The following is a 22,615-nucleotide window of genomic DNA, read 5'->3' as shown; positions in this document are numbered from 1 at the left end:
TGTAAATAACAGTTGGATCAAAAAAAGAAATCAAAATAGAAATTAGTATTTTAAACAGAAAAATAACAGAAATTTATATATAAAAACTTGTAGGATACAGCTAAAACCATGCTTAGAGAGAATTTTTTTTTAGCTTTAAGTGTCCAGGCATATCTCGTTTTACTGTACTTTGCTTTATTGCATTTCACAGATACTACGTTTTTTATAAATTGAAGGTTTATGTCAACCCTGTATTGTCAGATGATGGTTAATAAAGTATTTCTTAAATTAAGGTATGTACATTGATTTTTTTAGACATAATTAGACATAAATGTGCATAGACTACTGCACACTTAACAGACTACAGCATAGTGTAAACATAACTTTTATATGCATTGAGAAACCAAAAAATTTGTGTGACTCACTTTATTGCAATGTTCACTTTATTGCAGTGATCTGGAACTGAGCCCGCAATATCTCTGAGGTATGCCTGAAAGTAGTCTGCAAATCAGTGAGCTAAGTGTCCATCTTAGGAAGTTAGGAAAAGAAAAACAAATCATCAAAAATGTAAATGAAAGGAAATAAGATGATCCATGAATAATAGAGTTCTAATATTTATGATAGTTCTTTTTCTTGCTTTATTGTAGTTGCTAGGACTGCCAGTTGACTAGGAGTAGTGAAGCAAGAAAGTTAACTATGTGAGAGGATGCATGTGTTAATTATCTTGATCTTGGTAATCATTCCACAGTGTATAAGCATATCAGGTCATCACACTGTACACTTTAAATATATACAGTTATATTTGTCAGTTATTCCTCAATAAAGTTGGGAAGAATAAAGAAGTAATGAAGCAAGCATCTTGTCTTGTTTTCTGGTCTCAAAGGAAAAGCTCCCTCAGCATTTCACCCTGTGTTGATGTTTGCTGTGGAATTTTTGTAGATACCATACATGGAAAGTCCAAAAGAATCTAAACTACTAAAATTAGTGATTTTTAACAGTGTTGCTGAATATAAGATCATTTTACAAAAAGCAGTCACACCTATTTATATCAGCAATAAGTAGTTAGAAAATGAAATATAAAAATAGATGCCACTTACAACTGTACCAAAAGTATAAAATAGAAAGAAATTTAATTAAAAATGTGTAAGAACACTATCAGAAAATGATAAAGCATTATTGAAAGAAATGAAAGAACATTTAGATAGAAGGATATACCATATTCATGGATTGGAAGACTCAACATCTTGAAGAAAACAGTCCTCCAAAATGGATTTATAGATTTAATGCAATTCCCATTAAAAAAAAATTATTTCTCTGTAGCTTGACAAAGTGATTCTAAATGTATATAACAATGCAGAGTGCCAAGAATAGCCAAAGAATTCTTGATGGTCAGAGAATTTGCTGTGTCAGATGTTAAGACATCATAAAGCTACAGTAATTAGGACTATATGGGATAGGGACTTACCTGGTGGTCCAGTGGGTAAGACTCTGTGCTCCCAATGCAGGGGGCCCGGGTTTGGTCCCTGGTCGGGGAACTAGATCCCACATGCATGCCACAACTAAGAAGTCCACGTGCTGAAACTAAAGATCCCACATGCCGCAACGAAGACCTGGCACAGCCCAGATAGATAGATAGATAGATAGATAGGTAGATAATTTTAAAAAGACGATGTGGGATAGCCTTAAAATAGAATCATAGACAAATGAAACACAGAGCCTAGAAACAGATCTATTCATATATGGAGTTTTGTTCATTTAAAAGGTAATACTGAAGAGCATTGAGGAAAGGATGGTCTTTTTTCTGTTAGTTCTGAGACGTTTAGAAATCCATGTGGAAAAAATATATAACTCTTGTTCCTTACTTTACTGCATACCTATAAATCAATTCCAAGGTTTAGGTTATAGACCCAAATGTGAATGGCAAGATAACAAAGCTCATAAATGATAATTTAGAAGAATATCTTCGGGCTTCCCTGGTGGTGCAGTGGTTAGGAATCCGCCTGCCAGTGCAGGGGACATGGGTTCGAGCCTTGGTCCGGGTGGATCCCACATGCCGTGGAACACCTAAGCCCGTGCACCACAACTACTGAGCCTGTGCTCTAGAGCCCGCGGGCCACAACTACTGAGCCCACGTGAGACAACTACTGAAGCCCGTGTGCCTAGAGCCCGTGCTCTGCCGCAAGAGAGGCCACTGCAATGAGAAGTCCATGCACTGCAACGAAGAGTAACCCCAACTCGCCACAACTGGAGAAACCCACGTGCGGCAACGAAGACCCAATGCAACAATAAATAAATAAGTAAATTTATTAAAAAGAATATCTTCAAGACCTAAGAATAAGAAAGACTTTTTTTGTTGTTACTTTTTTCCTTAATAGCATTTTAAAGTGTTTTAATAGACTAATTTTTAGAGCAGTTGTAGATTTACAGCAAAACTGAGCAGAAGGTAGAGATTTCTCATATGCCTCCTGCCCCTACACGTATATAGCCTCCCCCATTATCAACATCCTTCACCAGGGTAACACATTTGTTACAATTGATGAACCTATACCAACTCATCATTATCACCGAAATTCCATAGTTTACATTAGTATTCACTCTTGGTGTTGCACATTCTTTGGGTTTGGACAAATGTACAATCACATGTATCTACTATTATTGTATCATTCAGAGTAGTTTAACTGTCCTAAAAATCTTCTGTGTTCTGCTTATTCATCTTTCATTCCCCTCACCTCTGGCAACCACTTATCTTTTTACTGTCTCCATAGTTTTGCCTTATCCACAGTGTCATATAACTGGAATCATACAGTATGTAACCTTTTCAGATTGCCTTCTTTCACTTAGTAATATGTGTTTAAGATTCCTCTGTGTCTTTTCATGGCTCATTAGCTCATTCCTTTTTAGCATTGGCTAATATTCCATTGCCTGAATGTATCACAGTTTATCCATTTACCTACTGAAATACATCTTGGTTGCTTCCACGTGCAGGTTTTTCTGTGGGAATAAGTTTTCAGCTTCTTTGGGTAAATACTAAGGAGTGCAATTGTGGAATCATAGGGTGAGAGGATCCTTAGTTTTGTAACAAAGTGCCAAATTGTCTTCCAAAGGTGACTGTACCATTTTGCATTCCCACCAGTGATGAATGAGGGTTCCTGTTGCTCCACATCCTTGCCAGCTCTGGTGTTGTCAGTATTCTGGATTTTTGGCTAGTCTAAGAGGTGTGTAGTGGTTCTGATTTTAATTTGCATTTCCCTAATGACATGATGTGGCACATCTTTTCATATGCTGATTTGCCATCTATATATCTCCTTCGGTGAGGTGTTTATTAAGGTCATTGGCCCTTTTTTTTTTTTTTTTTTTTTTTAAATTTATTTATTCATTTATTTATTTTTGGCTGTGTTGGGTCTTCGTTTCTGTGCGAGGGCTTTCTCTAGTTGTGGCAAGCGGGGGCCACTCTTCATCGCGGTGCGCGGGCCTCTCACTGTCGCGGCCTCTCTTGCTGCGGAGCACAGGCTCCAGACGCGCAGAGCTCAGTATTTGTAGCTCACGGGCCCAGCTGCTCCGTGGCACGTGGGATCTTCCCAGACCAGGGCTTGAACCCGTGTCCCCTGCATTGGCAGGCAGACTCTCAACCACTGCGCCACCAGGGAAGCCCGGCCCATTTTTTAATTGTGTTGTTTCTTATTGTTGAGTTTTAAGAGTTCTTTGTAATTTTGAGTCTTTTGCAAATATTTTCTCCCAGGCTGTGGCTTGTCTTTCATTCTCTTGACAGTGTCTTTTGCAGAGCAGTTTTTCATTTTAATGGAGTCCAGCTTATCAATTCTTCTTTCATGGATTGTACCTTTGGTGTTATATTTAAAAAGTCATTGCCAAACCCAAGGTCATCTAAATTTTCTCCTAAGTTATTGTCTAGAAGTTTTACAGTTTTGCATTGCAGTTGGGTCTGTGATCCATTCTAAGTTAAGTTTTGTGAAGGGTATAAGGTCTGTGTCTAGATTCATTTTTTGGCATGTGGATGTCTAGTGGTTCCAGCACCATTTGTTGAAAAGACTGTCTTTGGTCCATTGTATGCCTTTGTTCCTTTGTCAAAGATCAGTTGATTATAATTCATATATATGGGTGTATTTCTGGAGTCTCTATTCTGTTCCATTGATCATTTTGTCTATTTTTTTCACCAGTACTACATTCTTGATTGCTGTAACTTTATAGTGTGTCTTGGAGTTGTTTAGTATCAGTTTTTGAGCATTGTTCTCTTTCATATTATTGTGTTGGCTATTCTGTGTCTTTTGCTTCTCCACAGAAACTTTAGAATCAGTTTGTCGATATTCACAAGATAAATTACTGGGATTTTGATTGGGTTTGCATTTAATTTGTAGACCTAGACCAAATTGGGAAGAATTGAAATCTTGACAATATTGAATCTTCCTATCCATGAACGTAGAATATCTCTCCATTTATTTAGTTCTTTCATTTCTTTCCTCAGAGGTTTGTAGTGTGTAGTTTTCCTCGTATATATCTTACACATACTTTGTTAGATTTATACCTAAATCTTTTTTTGGTATGCTAATGTAAATTGTATTGTATTTTTAATTTCAAATTTCACTTGTTCATTGCAGTTATATATTAACCTTGTTTCCTGCGACCTTGCTATAATCACTTATTCCAGGAGTTTTTAATGACATTTTAAAATTTTTATTATAGAAATTAAAAATTTTTTGTATAAAAGGTAGAATAGTACAATGAACTCCCATAAACCCATAACTCAGGTCCGTAATTAACAACACGTGTCCACCCCCAGTGAATTATTTCCAAGCAAGTTTTTTTTTTTTTTTTTTTTTGGCTGTGTTGGGTCTTCATTGCTGCATGCACACTTTCTCTAGTTGCGGTGAGTGGGGGCTACTCTTTGTTGTGGTGCGTGGGCTTCTCATTGCGGTGGCTTCTCTTGTTGCAGAGCGCGGGCTTCAGTAGTTGCAGCACGCGAGCTCAGTAGTTGTGGCACACGGGCCCTAGAGTGCCGGCTCAGTAGCTGTGACACATGGGCTTAGTTGCTCTGAGGCATGTGGGATCTTCCCAGACCAGGGACTGAACCTGTGTCCCCTGCATTGGCAGGCGGATTCTTAACCACTGTGCCACCAGGGAAGTCCCTCAAAGCAAGTTTTTGACATCATCTCAGGGAAGGACTTTTTAAATAGATATAAAAATCACTAACCAAAAGAGAAAATAATTAATGTCAATGTATTATTACATTAAAATTTAAAACTTCTATTTATCAAAAGGCACAGTCAAGAGAGTAAAAAGGCAGGGCTTCCCTGGTGGCGCTGTGGTTGAGAGTCCGCCTGCCAATGCAGGGGATGCGGGTTCGTGCCCCGGTCCGGGAAGATCCCACACGCCGGCGGAGCGGCTGGGCCCGTGAGCCATGGCCGCTGAGCCTGCGTGTCTGGAGCCTGTGCTCCGAGAGGCCACAACAGTGAGAGGCCCGCGTACCGCAAAAAAAAAAAAAAGTAAAAAGGCAAGTCACAGAGAAGAAATTTGCATCATGTTTAAATGATAGAAAACTACTACAGATCAATAAGAAAAAGACAATTCTCCCTCCAAAAACTGGGCAAAAGTAGGCATGTCAGGAAAGAAAGCATTAAAATGGCTAATAACATATATAAAGGCACCGAGTCTCTTTAGAAATGAATGAAATGCAAATTGAAACCAGTAGTAGTGAGATACTACTACTCTTGCACTAGTAAGGCTAAAATTAAAAAGAATAACAGTGCCAAGAGTGTGAGTATGTGGAGCAGTAGAAGTTTTTAAAAACTGCTAGTGGAAGATTAAATTTGTGCAGCTACTTTGAAAAACTTTTTGATATTATGTATTAAAACTGAAGATATGCATACCCTATGGCTTAACTTCTGTTCCTGGGTATACTCAAGAGAAATGCATTTCCAGGTGCACCAAGAGACTTGTACAAGAATATTCAAAACAGTGTTGATTGTATTGTCCCAAAACTGGAAGCGACCCACTTGTCCATCACTAGCAGGATAGATAAACAGACCATGGCATACTCATACAATGCAATACTTTTAACAAAGAAAATGAACAAACTACATTTACTTGGAAGAGCACGCATGATCTTACAGTGTTGAGCAAAACAAGTCATGCACCAAAAATAAAATATGTACGGAATTATTCCTTTTAAAAGTAAAACTATACCCTAATATTTAGTCAAATGTGCCTAGGGGGTGTCAACTATAAAGAAAAGAAGTTTGGAGCGTGGTTACCTTTGGCAGATGGGAGGAGATAATGATGAAGGGGGTCATAAGGAGGACTTCTGGGGTACTAGCGTTTTATTTCTTAACTGAGGTAGTAGTATTTGGGTGTTTCTTTTGTGGTAACTGATCAAGCTGTAATACTTTTATGTGTGTATGCACTGTAAATGCACATACACATAAAGTATTCCATTCTATAATTGTAATTTCATATATAATAATTCCATATATTTCACAATAAAATTTTTTTAAAGACATTTCATTAAGGCAGAATGGGTTTAAACAAGTGTGCTATTTAGGTAGCATGTTTCTTACATTCACAAGTATAATGCTTAAAAGCTAGTGTCCACTCTGCGATAATTGTAACAACTATTTAGAAATAGAAATATTTATAATCAAAGTAGATTATTGATCCATATAAGTCAGTTTAAGAAAGAAATGCTGACAGATTTAATTCTTATTTGCATGAAGGTTAATGAATGAAGAGTGACAGATTTTGCGGTGCTGTGTATTATGAGAAAAGTCATTGTTTTGTTGGAGACAGAAGCATGCAATTAGGATTGCCTTGTTCATTTCTGTACTTTGAAGCAAGGGGGATGAGATGGGGTAGAGAGGGAAGACAGTCACTGATTTACAGTGCTAGAAGGAACATGCAAAGCAAAGTCTTTTATAATGACAAACAGAATATCTCTCAGATCTAAACTGAGAGATATTCTACCACATATGAAATGAAATGCAGTTAAAAAAAAAAATCGCTCCTCCTTACTCTCCTTCAGATTCTCAGGAATTCTCCCAGCTAGTGTGCACTGATTTAGTATTTGAAGGTTTGTTTTACTTTTAAATATCACAGTTCATAAGTGTTTTAATTTTTTTGACTTATGGAATTGAGTTTCCTTCCTGGATTAGCTGGCAGAATTCTTGAGAATCTGAAAGACCATGAGGAATAGGAAAGAATTTAAAAAGCAAAAATAAAAACCTATGCATTCAACTCACCCAGTGCACGAAATTAGCCCAGAACTATGGTATATATTGTAAGGACATCCAAGAGTAATGATCCCATAAAATAGAAGATCCATTAAACAGAGAAATATTAGTGAAACCTAAAAAGAGGGTTTGACTTGTAAGAGACTGCATATAGGCCCTTAGCAGTGGAAAGTATGTTTTTCTTCAGACTCAGCTCACACAGAGGCATATTAGAAGACTTGATTTATGCGCAGACTGACTTTCTGCTTTTTAGATTATCTAGTTTCCTTGATTCTCCCCCCCGCCATCCCCATTTTTACTGGCTGTTCATCTTTTAGCCACATCACAATTTATTTCTTCCTTTCACGAAAGGCTGGGAGAGATTAACAAGCAGAAAGGTAAAACTCAGCCAGTCCTTCTCACTGCTTGGAAATAAAGAAGGTCTTACCTAGATATTTTACTTTTTATTCTATTTTAGTGCCGCATTCCTTAAAAAAAGCCTTGAAAGTTGGCTGTAAACAGATATCAAAGTAATCATCCTGTGGCTTCATAACTTTCTAAGTAACTATTTGAATTCATGTCATCCCTGGAACTACATACGAAGTTTTGCATATAAAGCATTAACTCGGAGATAATCTAGAATCAGCAAATAACATGTACTGATCTTAGTAATTAAAGATTTGAGTTCTTTATTTTAAAAAAAAAAATCACAGTTTTTAAGGCTTTAAATTTTCTTGACTTGTGAAATTGAGTTTCTTTTTTGAAACAGCTGCCAGAATTCTGAGAATTTGAAGGACAGTATGGAGTAGGAAATAATTTTTTTAATTATGCATTTTATTTCACATGTGGGAGAACTAATTTCAGACTAATGAGAGATGGCATTGAGACAGAAGACGTTTGGCATTAAAATCAATATCATTGTCTCCTGGCTATTCTCTAGAATACGTTACTAAGAAAGTTTTGAAACGTGGCCTGAATTTCCTATCTACCATTCAACCAGCGAACCTTTTAAATAATGAGACACTCAGGAACTTTTGGAACTTAAAAAATAGAAGCTTATTCTGTTGCATCTGCGTGAAACCTGGGAAAATCTATTGGTGAGAGTAAAGTAGGATTTAATTGCTTGCATAATAAAACCCGTGACTTCCCATCAAGCTCTGCCTTGAAAACTCAGAACTTATTCTAGATGTTAGGAAGTTTCCCAGTGTAAGCGCTTTGTCTATAAAAAGAGGCACAACGTACTTCAGAATGTAGCTGAAGAAGCACTCAAAGGAGCAAAGTAAAGAAAAAATTTAATCAGCTCTTAAGACTAAATGGCAAGGGAATTCCCTGGTGGTCCAGTGGTTAGGACTCCACACTTTCATTGTCGAGGGCACAGATTCAGTCCCTGGTTGGGGAACTAAGATCCCACAAGCTGCACAGTGCGGCCAGAAAAAGAAAAAACACTAGATGACAAGTGAAAGCAGAAGCAACAGGAAGATAAAAGGCTGCTTTCTTTCATTGAAGACCCACTTAGCAGATTGATTGGTAGTTGAAGTGTGGATTTTTCTGGACACTGAAGCCACATTAGTCATCCGAAATGGCTAGGAAGACCAATCGATGAGACTCCTTACAACCTACTAAGAGGATTGGCAACTAGGATGGAGCTTTCTTAAATAACTTTTTAACAACTAAACATATAAAAGTGCTAGCATTTCAGAAAGCTACAATAGTATACTATAGTAGAATTACTTAAGGCAAACTAGAAATCTTACAAAATGGCATTTTGACATAGTTGCCTTTCTAAATTTCTCATCTCTGATTTGCTTCCCTTTTAAGCCTGAATCCCCTTTATTTACACATATCCCCCCTTTTTAAATAAGTATCTTATTTCTTACCAAAACAGTCATAATTCTTCTAAGCTTAGAAGGTAAATTGACAGAAGAGAGAATTACCACCTAGGAAACTGAAGTTGGTGGCATCTTCAGTTTGAAGTTGTGAATACACTCTAGGCTTTAGCTAGTAGTGCCTGTGACAATAACTTTAACCCCTGTCCCTATGTTTGCCATTAGTGCCCATGAAGAAACTGAACTCCACTTGTAATTTTAAGGGTGATTTATACGTGGATTATTCTCAAAATTGGCGAATTTTTCAAAAAAAGCAATTGCAAGAGACTAGTTATCTTCTTTCAGGTGGTTGAGTACTGGCTGTGTTCAGTCTAAAGGAGAACTTCAGATTGTTTAATTGTTCATGAGATACCACTTCTGGCACTTAGCCTCTGCTTTTGAGTTTGCTTTTTAATTTTTAAAAGGAAGTTGATACAGTTTGGGAAAATATGACAAGTGATCATCACACTTGTTAGGTTATCTGTATGTCTAGGGTTCTTCATCTCTGGGCTTACCTGCACTTAATTGGCTCTTAACTGTATGGCCTGTCTTTGGCCATGGTGAAATGTGAATAATTTTGTAATCCAACTTGTTTCATGTATGTAGGAGGAACATCAGTGAGTAATAACAAAAATCTGAGATCCTTAGAAGAAAGGTGATATACCACCTTTTTGTTAAAATAATGGCAACTTGAGAACTAGTGTATTTGTTGAGTTATGGCACTTTGTGTGTAGCATAAAACTTCGACTCTGTCCTTGATTCTGCAGTAGGTTTCTTACTGTATGAGTCTGGGTAAAGAATAGTAACATGACTGACTTTTCTCATCATTGTAAAGTGAAGAGAAGGTATTCTGGAAGGGATTATATTTCCACCTTTCTCCTCACTTGTCAGATTTGATAATATAATAATTTGCCATCATGTCAATGAAAAAAAATACATAAACAATCTAAAACCATGTGTTTTTAGTTGTTAAATTCAAAGACACAAATGCATTAGCCCCTGTAAGAATCCTTAGACTTACTCCATGTCTGGGTTGAGCCCCCTCTATGCTTCTCTTTACTGTAAGCAGCCTGGAATTTGGGGGAACAAACTTTTCCATGAAGGAAACAATCTTCTCATTGATAATCAGATTGAATTCACTTTAGTACTTTCAAAGAGCCTTACTGCGCCTTAATAATATTAGCTCTGCTAAATCTTTTTAGGTAGGACCCTAAATAGTAAAGCTTTCAACAGTCTCCCTGGGCTCCCTTGGGCTTCCCTGGTGGCTCAGTGGTTAAGAATCTGCCTGCCAATGCAGGAGACAGGGGTTGGAGCCCTGGTCTGGGAAGATCCCACATGCCGCGGAGCAACTAAGCCCGTGGGCCACAACGACTGAGCCTGCGCTCTAGAACCCGCAAGCCCAAACTACTGAGCCCACGTGCCACAACTCCTGAAGCCCGTTTGGCTAGAGCCTGTGCTCCGCAACAAGAGAAGCTACCGCAATGAGAAGCCCATGCAGCACAACAGAGTAGCCCCGCTCACCACAACTAGAGAAAGCCCACGTGCAGCAACGAAGACACAATGCAGCCGAAAAAAAAAAATCTCTGCCTCAAAATGGTGTTATGGTGGCCGTCTAGTATATGTATTTAGTACTGTGAAATTTAATAAGCTGTGCATAGTTGCTGTCATTGTTAGATTATTTTTACTGGTCTCTTGCACTAGACTATAAAACTCAGCAGGAACCATAGACGTCTTGTTTGCCAGTGTATCCTCGATGCCTAGCTTGGCTCGTGGTAGGTGCTTACCAAGTATTTTTTGCAGAGATTGACTTGGAATCTCAGTAAGGGGTCCTTACATTTAAAATTTTACATTAGAAAACAATGCTATTTTCTTTTCTTAACATTCTTTATAATTAGAACTTCAATTTTTAAAAATTGTGATAAAATTTACATGACATAAAATTTACTCTTTTAACCGTGTTTAAGTGTGCGGTTCAGTGGCATATTTTCACACCGCCGTGCAACCATCACCACTGTCCATCGCCACACTCTTCCAGCTTGCAAAACTGAAACTCCGTTATCTGTTCAACAAGATCTTGCTTTCCCCCTGCCTCCCCAGCTCATAGCAACCACCATTCTACTTTCCCTCCTTTTAATTGGACTCTCCAGTCACCTCATATGAGTGGAATCATACAGTATTTGTCCTTTTGTAACTGGCTTAATTCACTTAGCGTAGTATCTTCAAGCTTCATCCATGTTGTAGCATGTGTCAGAATTTCGTTCCTTTTTAATGCTGAATGATATTCCATTGTGTATATATATACACACCACATTTTCTTTTTTTTTTTGCAGTATGCGGGCCTCTCACTGTTGTGGCCTCTCCCGTTCTGGAGCACAGGCTCCGGACACACGGGCTCAGCGGCCATGGCTCACGGGCCCAGCCGCTCCACGGCATGTTGGATCTTCCCAGACCGGGGCACGAACCCGTGTCCCCTGCATCGGCAGGCGGACTCTCAACCACTGCGCCACCAGGGAAGCCCCACACCACATTTTCTTTATCCATTCATCTGATGATGGACATTTTGTTTCTTCTACCTTTTGGCTATTGTGAATAATGCTGGTATGAACATGGGTATACAATTATTGTGTTGGCCAAAAGGTTCGTTCGGTTTTAAGTAAAACTAAAAGACACATTTTTCATCTTCACCAAGAATTTTATTGAACAATGTATTCACTAGCCGAATGAACTTTTTGGCCAACCCAATATTTGTTCAAGTTGCTGCTTTCAGTTTTCTGTGTGTATACCCAGACGTGGAATTGCTGTATCATATGATAATTCTATCTTTAATTATATATTTAAGGAGTCACCATATAGCTTTCCACAGCAGCTATACCATCTTACATTCCCACCAGCAAGGTATGACAGTTCCAGTTTCTCCACATCCTCACGAATACTGTTTTCTCTCTTCCTTTGTTCCTTTCCTCCCTCCTTCCCTTCCTTCCTGCCTGCCTGCCTGCCTTTCTTCCTTCCATCCTGAGAGTTGCGAATATAATCAGACATTTTAACCAAATTAATTATGAAACATTGAATACAATATGGTCTTCAGGTTAAATTATAAATTAAAAACAGAATTAGACTATGTTTCAAAGTTTGTTGAGATATGTGTTCAATTACAAAGAAGACATGCAGATAGATGGCCAACAGGTACATGAAAAGGTGCTTAACATCACTAATCAGGAAAATGCAATCAGAACCATAATGTGATATCACCTCCCACCTGTTAGAATGGTTATTATCAAAAAGACAAGAAATAACAAGTGTTGGCCAGGATGTGGAGAAAAGGGAACTCTCTGCACTGTTGGTGGGAATGTAAATTGGTGCAGCCACTATGGAAAACAGTATGGAGGTTCCTCAAAATATTAAATATAGAACTACCATATGATCCAGCAATTCCACTTCTGGATATTTATCCAAAGAAAGCAAAAACATTAACTCGAAAAGACACATGTACCCCCATGTTCATTGTGGCATGATTTACAATAGTCGAGATATGGAAACAACCTAAGTGTCTATTGATGGATGAATGGATAAAGAAAATGTGGTGTATATATTACAGTGGAATATTATTCAGCCATAAAAAAGAAAATCTTGCCATTTGTGACAACATGGATGGACCTTGAGGACATTATGCTAAGTGAAATAAGTCAGTGAAAGACAAACCGTATGATCTCACATACATGTGGGATCTAAAATTTGAAAATAAAAGAGCTCATAGATACAGAGAACAGATTGGTGGTTACCAAAGGTGGGGGGTGGGGGGAGGACCAAATGGGTAAAGGGGGTCAAAAGGTACAAACTTCCAGTTACAAAATAAATAAGTCCTGGAACTGTAATGTACAGCATGGTGACTATAGTTAATAATACCGTATTGCTTGTTTGAAAGTTGCTGAGAGAGTGTATCTTAAAAGTTCCTACCATAAGAAAAAAATTCTAACTATGTATGGTGATGGATGTTAACTAGACTTATTGTGGTGATCATTTCACAATATATACAAATATCAAATCATTATGCTATATACCTGAAACTATTTAATATAAAGTTACATATATGTCAATTATACCTCAATTTTAAAAAAAACTTGCTCAAGTCTGGTTTGATATATGTGATAGTCAGATATTTCTATGTTATCCTCATTGACATAACTTTTGCCTGATTTTTGAAGCCAGTGAAAACAATAACAAAGCCTGCAATATTTACAAATATGTCAGTGATCCTATAAATAGCATACTTTTCCCAAAATGTTCCTAGATCTGTGCTATTTGAAATAATTCCAAGAAACCTGTGAGATGGTTCCTGATAGAATGAGATAAATGATAATAAGAAAGCTCAGTGTCAAGGGTTCCTCATATCCTTTATGAATCTTGCCAGAGTATAGTATTTAACTTCATTTTTTTTTTTTTTTTTTTTTTTTTTTTTGCTGTACGTGGGCCTCTCACTGCTGTGGCCTCTCCCGTTGCGGAGCACAGGCTCCAGACTCGCAGGCTCAGCAGCCATGGCTCACAGGCCCAGCCGCCCCGCGACGTGTGGAATCTCCCCGGACCAGGGCACGAACCCGTGTCCCCCGCATCGGCAGGCGGACTCTCAACCACTGCGCCACCAGGGGAGCCCTAACTTCATTTTTTTTTTTCTTTAAAAATTTATTTCTGATAGAGTATACATGACCTTCTATCATAGAGTAGTTGTAAAATGATGAGACCCTGCCTTATTTCCTACCAATGGAATTAAGTAAATCTTAGGCTTTCTTTGTACGAAAAAATAAGAGAATTGTTAAATCACTAAATGTTGGTGGGAATTAAAAATGACTTTCCCTAAATGTTGAGAGGCACTTAAGCTCCAGTTCATTAAAGCAGGGTTTTGAATCTACTTGAGTTGTTGGTTTAAGTAAAAAGAGGCAATATTAGCTGGTGAATAGACAAGTTAAGATGTTAAATTATTGCTGCCCTTTTTGGCGAACTCATGATTTAGAATATAAATACAAAATGGGCATTTGTGCCCTGGGAGGCTGACTTGTACAGACTACAGGTCAGACTACAGGTTTCTTGCCCTTGGGCTTCTGGTTGAGTTTGGCTATTGGGCAGCATAGACAGGAGACCAGAGGCAAGGAGGAGAGTGAGGTAGGAGTATCTGTTCCCCCAATCTTTCCCTGAGGGGTCACTGTGGGCTTACTGTGTCCTTTCACTAAAGGACTATTATCCTATGGCTGTCTCCACACCAGACGAAACAAAGATGAAAGAGCCTGCTCTCTCTGGGTTCCAGTAATTGCTCCCTCCTTACCTTCTTTAAAACCTCCAGTAGCAATATACGTCGCTATTATTAGCCAAGGAGTACTGTGCTCTATCTTGTGGTTTCCCTACTCCCTACCAGCACCTTCGAAAATAGTCCCTTCATTAAACTGTCTTCAGATTTCCCAGTCTAAGTGTGCTGTTTGTTTCCTGCTGGGATCCTGACTGAAACAGCTGCTTTATGTATTTTTTTTAACATCTTTAATTGGAGTATAATTGCTTTACAATGGTGTGTTAGTTTCTGCTTTATAACAAAATGAATCAGCTATACATATATATATATATATATATATATATATCCCCATATCTCCTCCCTCTGGCATCTCCCTCCCACCCTCCCTATCCTACCCCTCTAGGTGGTCACAAAGCACCGAGCTGATCTCCCTGTGCTATGCGGCTGCTTCCCACTAGCTATCTGTTTTACATTTGGTCGCGTATATATGTCCATGCCACTCTCACTTCGTCCCAGCTTACCCTTCCCCCTCCCCATGTCCTCAAGTCCATTCTCTACATCTGTGTCTTTATTCCTGTCCTGCCCCTAGGTTCTTATGCTTTATGTATTTTTAATCATTATCCTAACTGGTATGCCAAATAAACACTAATAAGACTTATGCTAATTTGAGGGGGCAGTGACTGAAGGTGTTTGCAGGACTACTCTTTGTTTTCCTTGCACTTGGTTTCATCTAGCATGTTGTTAAAGGAAAAAAAAATAAAAAGTGTTAGATGATGTAGAAATTAGAAATACGAATAGTTCATTTAAATATAGATTCCAAAATGCTATTTTACCTTAAGTATCCCCTCTTTTCCCTAAAAGAGATTGGTGGTTTGATTCCTTAGTAAGATTACTGATGTCCTTTATATCATCTCAGTGCTCATTAATGTGTCTTTGGGAGAGAGTACAGTTGACCCTTGAACAACATGGGAGTTAAGGGTGCTGACCCACAAGTGCAGTGGAAAATCCTTACAACTGGGCCTCAGTGTCCACAGTTCTACATCTATGGATCCAACCAACCGCAGATTGTGTAGTACTGTAGTATTTACTGTTGAAAAAAATCTGCGTATAAGTAGCCCCAGGCGGTTCAAACCCATGTTGTTCAAGGGTCATCTGTACTTACAACTGTCAGGTTATATCATCTGGATAACCTAAAGCAATTCTGAGAAGGTTGCTGGGTAGTAGTGTTTTGGCTATATAAGATTTTTATCTGTACTGTGTCTCTTTTCAATTAATAAAGATAATTGGGAGTTAACCATATTATGTCGTCATCTGGAAAACTCAGACTTTAAATACTGAGTTTGTGTAAATGTGACCTGATTTTTCATTCAGGGAACAATCATGATACTGCCAATATTACAGAGGTTAAATCTAACTTAATTCACAGTTCAATGGTAATTGGCAAACATAGTTTCTCTTTGAATGACATTGGCTCTATTCATATCCTCTTTTCCACTTTTAGTACCAAAATATTGTTATCATTCTAACTTATAATTATCAGTCTTCCACAGCAACTAGGAGGTATTTTAAAACACAGGATAACAATTGAGCTGTAAAAGAGGCTTTAATTAACTGGGACAAAGTGAGAGAGTGGCATGTACCTATATACACTACCAAATGTAGAACCGATAGCTAGTGGGAAGCAGCCCCATAGCATAGGGAGATCAGCTCGGTGCTTTCTGAACACCTAGAGTGGTGGGATAGGGAGGGAGGGAGGGAGACACAAGAGGGAAGGGATATGGGGATATATGTATATGTATAGATGATTCACTTTGTTATAAAGCAGAAACTAACACACCATTGTAAAGCAATTATACTCCAATAAAGATGTTAAAAAAATTTTTTAAAAATCTGAAATAATAGTAAAAGAATTTGGAAAGCGCACTAGTATATTACTGTATTTTTTATACCCCCATCTTATTCCGTTCAGACTGCTGTAACAAAATACCACAGACTGGGTAGCTTATAAACAACAGAAATTTACTTCTCACAGTTCTAGAGGCTGGAAATCTGAGATTAGAGTGCCACCATGGTCTGGTGAGTGCCTTCTTCTGGGTTTCATACTTCTCATTGTGTCCTCACATGGTGGCAGGGGCTAGAGAACTCTGTAGAATCTTTTTTATAGGAGCACTTATCCTGGGACTTCCCTGGTAGTCCAGTGGTTAAGAATCCGCTTTCCAATGCAGGGGACACAGGTTCAAACCCTGGTCAGAGAAGTAAGATCCCACATGCCGTGGGGGCAGCTAAGCCCACGCGCCACAACTACTGAGCCCTCACACTCTGGAGCCTGCACTCTGCAAGGAAGAGCCCACCGCAGCCACATAAGTAAATAAAATTTAAAAAAAAAGAGCACTAATCCCATTCACGAGGACTCCACTCTCCAAAGGCCTCACCTACTAATACCATCACTGTAGGATTTCATATATAAATTTGGAGGGGAGAACACAAACATTCAGACCACAGCAACCCCTTTTCTCAAAATTTCCCCTTTTACTTGCTTTGTTGAAATTCTAACCCCCAAGCTACTCCCAAGTATGGTGCATGGATCTGCAGTGTTGATACCGCTTGGGAGGAAAAACCTCAGGCCACGTGCCAGACTCCTGAGTCAGAACCTGCATTTTAACTGGAGATTTCCCCAGATGTTAAGTATACACATCAGAATTTGAGAAGCACTCTAACCATGTCCTAGGATCGCATCTCATTAGATTAAAACAAAGTTGTCAGGTGTTAAAGCTGAGGTAATTTGTTGATCATATAGTCACGGGTAAAGAAACTGGTTAAATTCATAGGTAGCCTTTTCTTTAGAAGTGCAGGGAAGCCAAACTCTTTTCTGTAATTACTTACATTGAACTAAGTTTTCCCATTTGTGCTGGTAATGTAAACTCAGGTACATTGCTTTATCAAGTATTATATTGGGAACACAAACAAATGTGTTCATGGAGTTCATAGTCTAAGAACATGGTGTGTGTGTGTTGCAGTCTGGAAGATGGAAAGTACTTTTATGTGTTGTTATTAGTAATGCCACAGGAGCTCTCATTCTCACATTTTCATATTTGTTAGTATTAAACTTTACCTTGAGGAGCTATTTACTTTACTAGCTACTTTACTTTAGAGGGTCTTTTAAATTAACATAAGATAGTTAACAAAGATACCAAGGATTACTGGACAGTCTAATATAGGTGATGTACTTAGTGTTTTTCTCAAGCTGTGACAGTTTCTATTAAAATAAAATTAATTTTATAATTTTAATGCAAATGTAGTTATCAGTTATCTATATAATAGAATTTGCAAAATAACAACTAACTTCTTGTTAGCTGTTTATGGGAGAAAAGCAGCTAGTATTGGCCCTTCCATTTTACGGGATGGATTATATGTTAGCTTTGGACCATGTTGAATATATTTTTTCCTTCTCATTGTTTCAGATTCATCAGGATTCATTTTTGATTTGCAGTCCAATACTGTACTGGCCCAGGGAGGTGTTTTTGAGAACATGAAAGAGAAGGTATGACTAGTTACTGTGGATAAGAAACTTGAATGTTTTGTTAAAATTTAGGTACTAATAAAATCAATAGCTATACAAACTCATTAAGAAAGTGAAATTTTAAGAACAAAACTGTATGAATGCCACTCTATATCAAAGAGTAACCACCATGAAGGTTTTGAGGAATCAGAGCCTATACGTGCAATTTGCTTTGCATGTATACATATACATATATTTATTCTAAATTCTCTTGAAGACATCTTAATTAATTAATTAAAATTATAACAATATTTATATGGCTAAGTGTGTATCTCATTTAGCAACTTTTTTTTTTTTTGTGGTACGGGGGCCTCTCACTGTTGTGGCCTCTCCCGTTGTGGAGCACAGGCTCCGAACGCGCAGGCTCCGGACGTGCAGGCTCAGCGGCCGTGGCTCACGGGCCCAGCTGCTCCGCGGCATGTGGGATCTTTCCAGACCGGGGCACGAACCCGTGTCCCCTGCATCGGCAGGTGGACTCTCAACCACTGCGCTACCAGGGAAGCCCTAGCAACATTCTTTAAAGAACAATCTGAGTAGGATCTTGCCTTTTTTTTTTTTTTTAAGACAACCCAATTTTTATTTTTTGATTTTTATTTATATTTTTGGCCATGCCGCGTCTTAGTTGCAGTACATGGGATCTTTGTTGCGGCATGTGGGGTCTTTTAGTTGCCGCCTGCGGACTCTTAGTTGCGGCATGCAGACTCTTAGTTGCAGCATGCATGTGGGATCTAGTTCCTTGCCCAGGGATCGAACCTGGGCCCCCTGCATTGGGAGCGTGGTGTCTTAACCACTGGACCACCAGGGAAGTCCCAAGATCTACCCTTTCACTTGAAGAGGATTTTTAAGTCCAGGAGACTTTAGAGCAAGAAGAGAAATAAATTTTCTAAGTAATATACCTTTGGAAGAAAAGGTTGTTTTTAATAATATAACCCTTAATGAGCTATACTGAGAAAAACATTTTTAAAAAAGCTTTCTGTGTGTTCTCTGTCTTATTTAAAAAGTATATTGTTGATTATGGAGTCATAGATATATATTGGTTCAGTAATATAAACACTTTCACATTTTAAGTTATCAGAATTTTACCTTTATCATTGAATCTGTTGTTTTTGCCTGAAGCCCATTTTCTGGTGATCAGTGCTAAGTTTTTTGCTCATTTCAAAAATGTATATTACAAATTTGCCCTCTTTGTATTATAGATTATATACCTTCCCATTTGTGTGGTTTTAAACCTTATCATTGTTCAATTAAGCCTGAAACAAAAAAAGTATAGAATGATATGAAAACAAGTGTACTAAGAAAGACTTAGGTTCTAATACAGATTCTGCTAATTACTTAAACAAGATACTTTACTTCTCTTCGTCTATAAAAGGACTTCCTTTTCAAGCAGTATGGCTGACTAGATACCCTGAAAACATTTCTAATATACAGTGCTTACAAATACAGAATGAAAAATAACATACATCATTTTAAATGCATAGATGGGGAATTCCCTGGCGGTCCAGTGGTTAGGACTCTGCGCTTTCATTGCAGAGGCCCTGGGTTTGATCCCTGGTCGGGGAACTAAGATCCTGCAAGCCACATGGCACGCAAAAAAAACAAAAAAACCCAAACCTTTTAATACTATATTTGAACTTTTATTATTATATATGAACTTACGTTGTAAGAAACAAAATTTCCTAGCTCTATCCACTGAAAGGACCTAGAAATAATGACCCCCTGGTAGCAATAAACACACCTAGCTCTTAGATCTTGGTTTCTAACTACCACTTTCTACCAAAAAGAATCAGGTCTTCTTGAAAAAATAACCAATTTCACATTGTGCAGTAAGACAAGAAATGAAAATTATAAGGATTAGAAAGGAAGAAAAAAAAACTGCCATTATTTACAGACAATACTGTTGTCTACATAGAAAAACCAAGAAAGCAACAAATTATTAGGAATAATGAAGTCATCAAAATAGCTGGATATAAAATCGATATACAAAAATGAAAACAGAATATGCAATTATTGTAAAATATTTTTAATCTCAAAAGATATAAAATACCTTAAAATACCTTAGGAATAACTGACAAAATTGGAATTCCCTGTTTTAAAGGGAAATTTGGCATTTCTAATGAAATTGTAGATGCCCTACTGTTCAGGAATTCTACTAGTGGTTATATACAATAGAGGCATCCTCTCACTGTTCACAGAAGACCCTTTTGTTTTTTGTTTTTTTTAACAATTTGCTAAACATTGTCATAGGCACTGAGTATTCAGCGAGTAAGCATAAGCATAGGAATATTTATTATAACATTTTTCATAATAACCAAACACTGGAAAGAACGTAAATGTCCATCAACAGGAGAATGAATAAATTGGCTATATTCATACAATGGAAATGCTATGTAGCAGTTAAAATAAATGAATAAGATGCATTTATCAACATGGAAAATAAATCTAAAAAAATTGTTACATGAAAAAGCAAATTGAATATAGACATGTACGATATGATAATATTTATGTAATGCAAAACAGTAATATGGATTACCTGTGGATACATACATACATCATAAAAGTACAAAAACGTATCAAATAACACCAAGTTCAAGGTAGAGATCTCTGTGGAGAGGAGGGAAATGGGGTTTAGGAGAGACTTCATGGGCACTTCAGTTGCCTATATTTTATTTTATTAAACTGGCTGTCATATAGTGAGTGTTCATTATGTTTTATATACCTGAAACAGTTTATAATAATTTAAATTATCTTTAAGCATTATTATACAATTAAATGATACGAAGTAAACGTTTTGAAAAATGCTATACAAAAATCTGTTATTGTTGGGCTTCCCTGGTGGCACAGTGGTTGAGAGTCCGCCTGCCTATGCAGGGGACACGGGTTCGTACCCCGGTCCGGGAGGATCCCACATGCCGCGGAGCAGCTAGGCCCGTGAGCCATGGCCGCTGAGCCTGCACGTCCGGAGCCTGTGCTCCGCAACGGGAGAGGCCACAACAGTGAGAGGCCCGCGTACCGCAAAAAAAAAAAAATCTGTTATTGTTGGTGGTTCATTAAACTTCCCACCTTTCTCTGTAGTTTGCTAAAAATGAGGAAATGTTGATGTTAAATTAATACCTGATACCTAAATTAAACCACCCTTTCTTGAAACAAAATCTGGCACAAATCTTTTTTAATTAATTAATTAGGTTGCACTGGGTCTTAGTTGCGGCATGCGGTCTCTTTAGTTGTGACATGCGAACTCTTAGTTGCAGCAAGCATGTGGGATCTAGTTCCCTGACCAGGGATCGAACCTGTGCCCCCTGCATTGGGAGCGTGGTGTCTTAACCACTGTGCCACCAGTGAAATCCCCTGGCACAAATCTGTTTCTAGAAATGTTCTGCTTTTCTAAGTTTTGAAATTAATTTTTATGTACTGTTATCACTCGTCTATTAATCATTCCCAGTGAGTTGGTTGTATGTACTCACACTGACACTAAAGAGTGATATATCTTGTTAAAAATGAAATGGTACCCTTTCTGTTATTCTCTGTATGAGATCTCATTTTCCAACTGACCTACTGATATTGGAATTAAATGAACTTGTCTTCTTTTCCAGATAAATGCAGTACGTGCAATAGTTCCCAATAAGAGTAACAATGAAATTATCCTGGTTTTGCAGCACTTTGATAATTGTGTGGACAAAACAGTACAAGCATTCATGGAAGGTAATCCTAGCTCAATATTTTTATAAGTTTGTATTTGTTCAAATAGAAGTTGCTTCAGCATTCTATAACATTCATTCGGCAATCTGGTGTTTCATAGATGGTATAGCAGACGCCATGATAACATAACATACCATGCCATTTTTAAAGATATCTCTTAAAGCTCCCTATTTCAACCCTAGAAGTAATTCGTTCATAAGCTATATAATACCTGGAATAAGAGACAAGCTGAGAAGACTCCATCATTTTAGAAAGTTCTCTAATGGTAGTTAAGAAGAAATTAGGTGGCCAGTGGTATAAGGGACTTGATTGGAGTTGGGTGTAATAAGAATTTAAGAAACAATGACAAAGTAGTGGTCCAGTAGCTCAGCCACAGATGGCAGATTCAGGGACTCAACATTCTTTTTCAGGCTCCAGTACCATTTAGTCTGGCCCTGGCAAGTGATTCAAATATATGGGTTTGAGTATCCTTATCTACCATACAAAAAATGGTAGGCTTAGCCAAGCCTTCTGATTTATAGAGTTGAGGAGTGTTTTACAAACTTCTTTCCACATAACTTGTTTGGGGAAAACTGCCTAAAGCTATCGCATCATGGAACAGTGACAGCGACATCAGAATAGGTCTCCCTTTCCTATTTTTCTGAATTTACCAGTATAGAATAAACATGTCCAAATACTGTAAGGTTTTTCTTCGTCTTCATCTCTTTTCTTTATAATGTTAGTATTTGGGTCTAGGGTAGTATACAGTTCTCTCTGAAACAGTGTAGCTAAGGTGGCGTGTAATCTTCTGGAGGAGAGAGGATACCGTACTTGGGCTGAAACCAGTCATCTTTGTATTCGGTCAAAGATATATAAATAAAAGAATCTTTAAAATGGTCAGGCTGCATTAGTCTCTTCTTGGAAGAACTTACTGAGGAAATTGAATGGAGAAGGAGAATCTAAATGGGCAGGTATTCTAAAAGGTAAGCATGATATGCTTATCTCATTACATTAGCTTAGAGACTTGAACCTTAACTTTTCCTAT

At 37.9% G+C, this 22,615-nt stretch overlaps 1 protein-coding gene across 1 annotated transcript in view; it reads left to right on the top strand.

Annotated features, from left to right (window-relative positions):
- The window catches only part of SPATS2 (spermatogenesis associated serine rich 2), a 76,113-nt gene that overhangs the window by 16,349 nt on the left and 37,149 nt on the right, over positions 1 to 22,615 (top strand). Inside the window, exons 2-3 of the mRNA XM_065887580.1 lie at positions 17,798 to 17,877; positions 21,486 to 21,594. Of these exons, the coding sequence (XP_065743652.1) occupies positions 17,798 to 17,877; positions 21,486 to 21,594 (189 nt within the window). The remainder of the gene's footprint in view (positions 1 to 17,797; positions 17,878 to 21,485; positions 21,595 to 22,615) is intronic.

The sequence above is a fragment of the Phocoena phocoena genome, chromosome 11 (genome assembly GCF_963924675.1).
Source record: "Phocoena phocoena chromosome 11, mPhoPho1.1, whole genome shotgun sequence".
NCBI lineage: Eukaryota > Metazoa > Chordata > Mammalia > Artiodactyla > Phocoenidae > Phocoena > Phocoena phocoena.
Note: the sequence above shows the minus strand (reverse complement) of the source record. Positions and strands in the feature narration are given on the sequence as shown.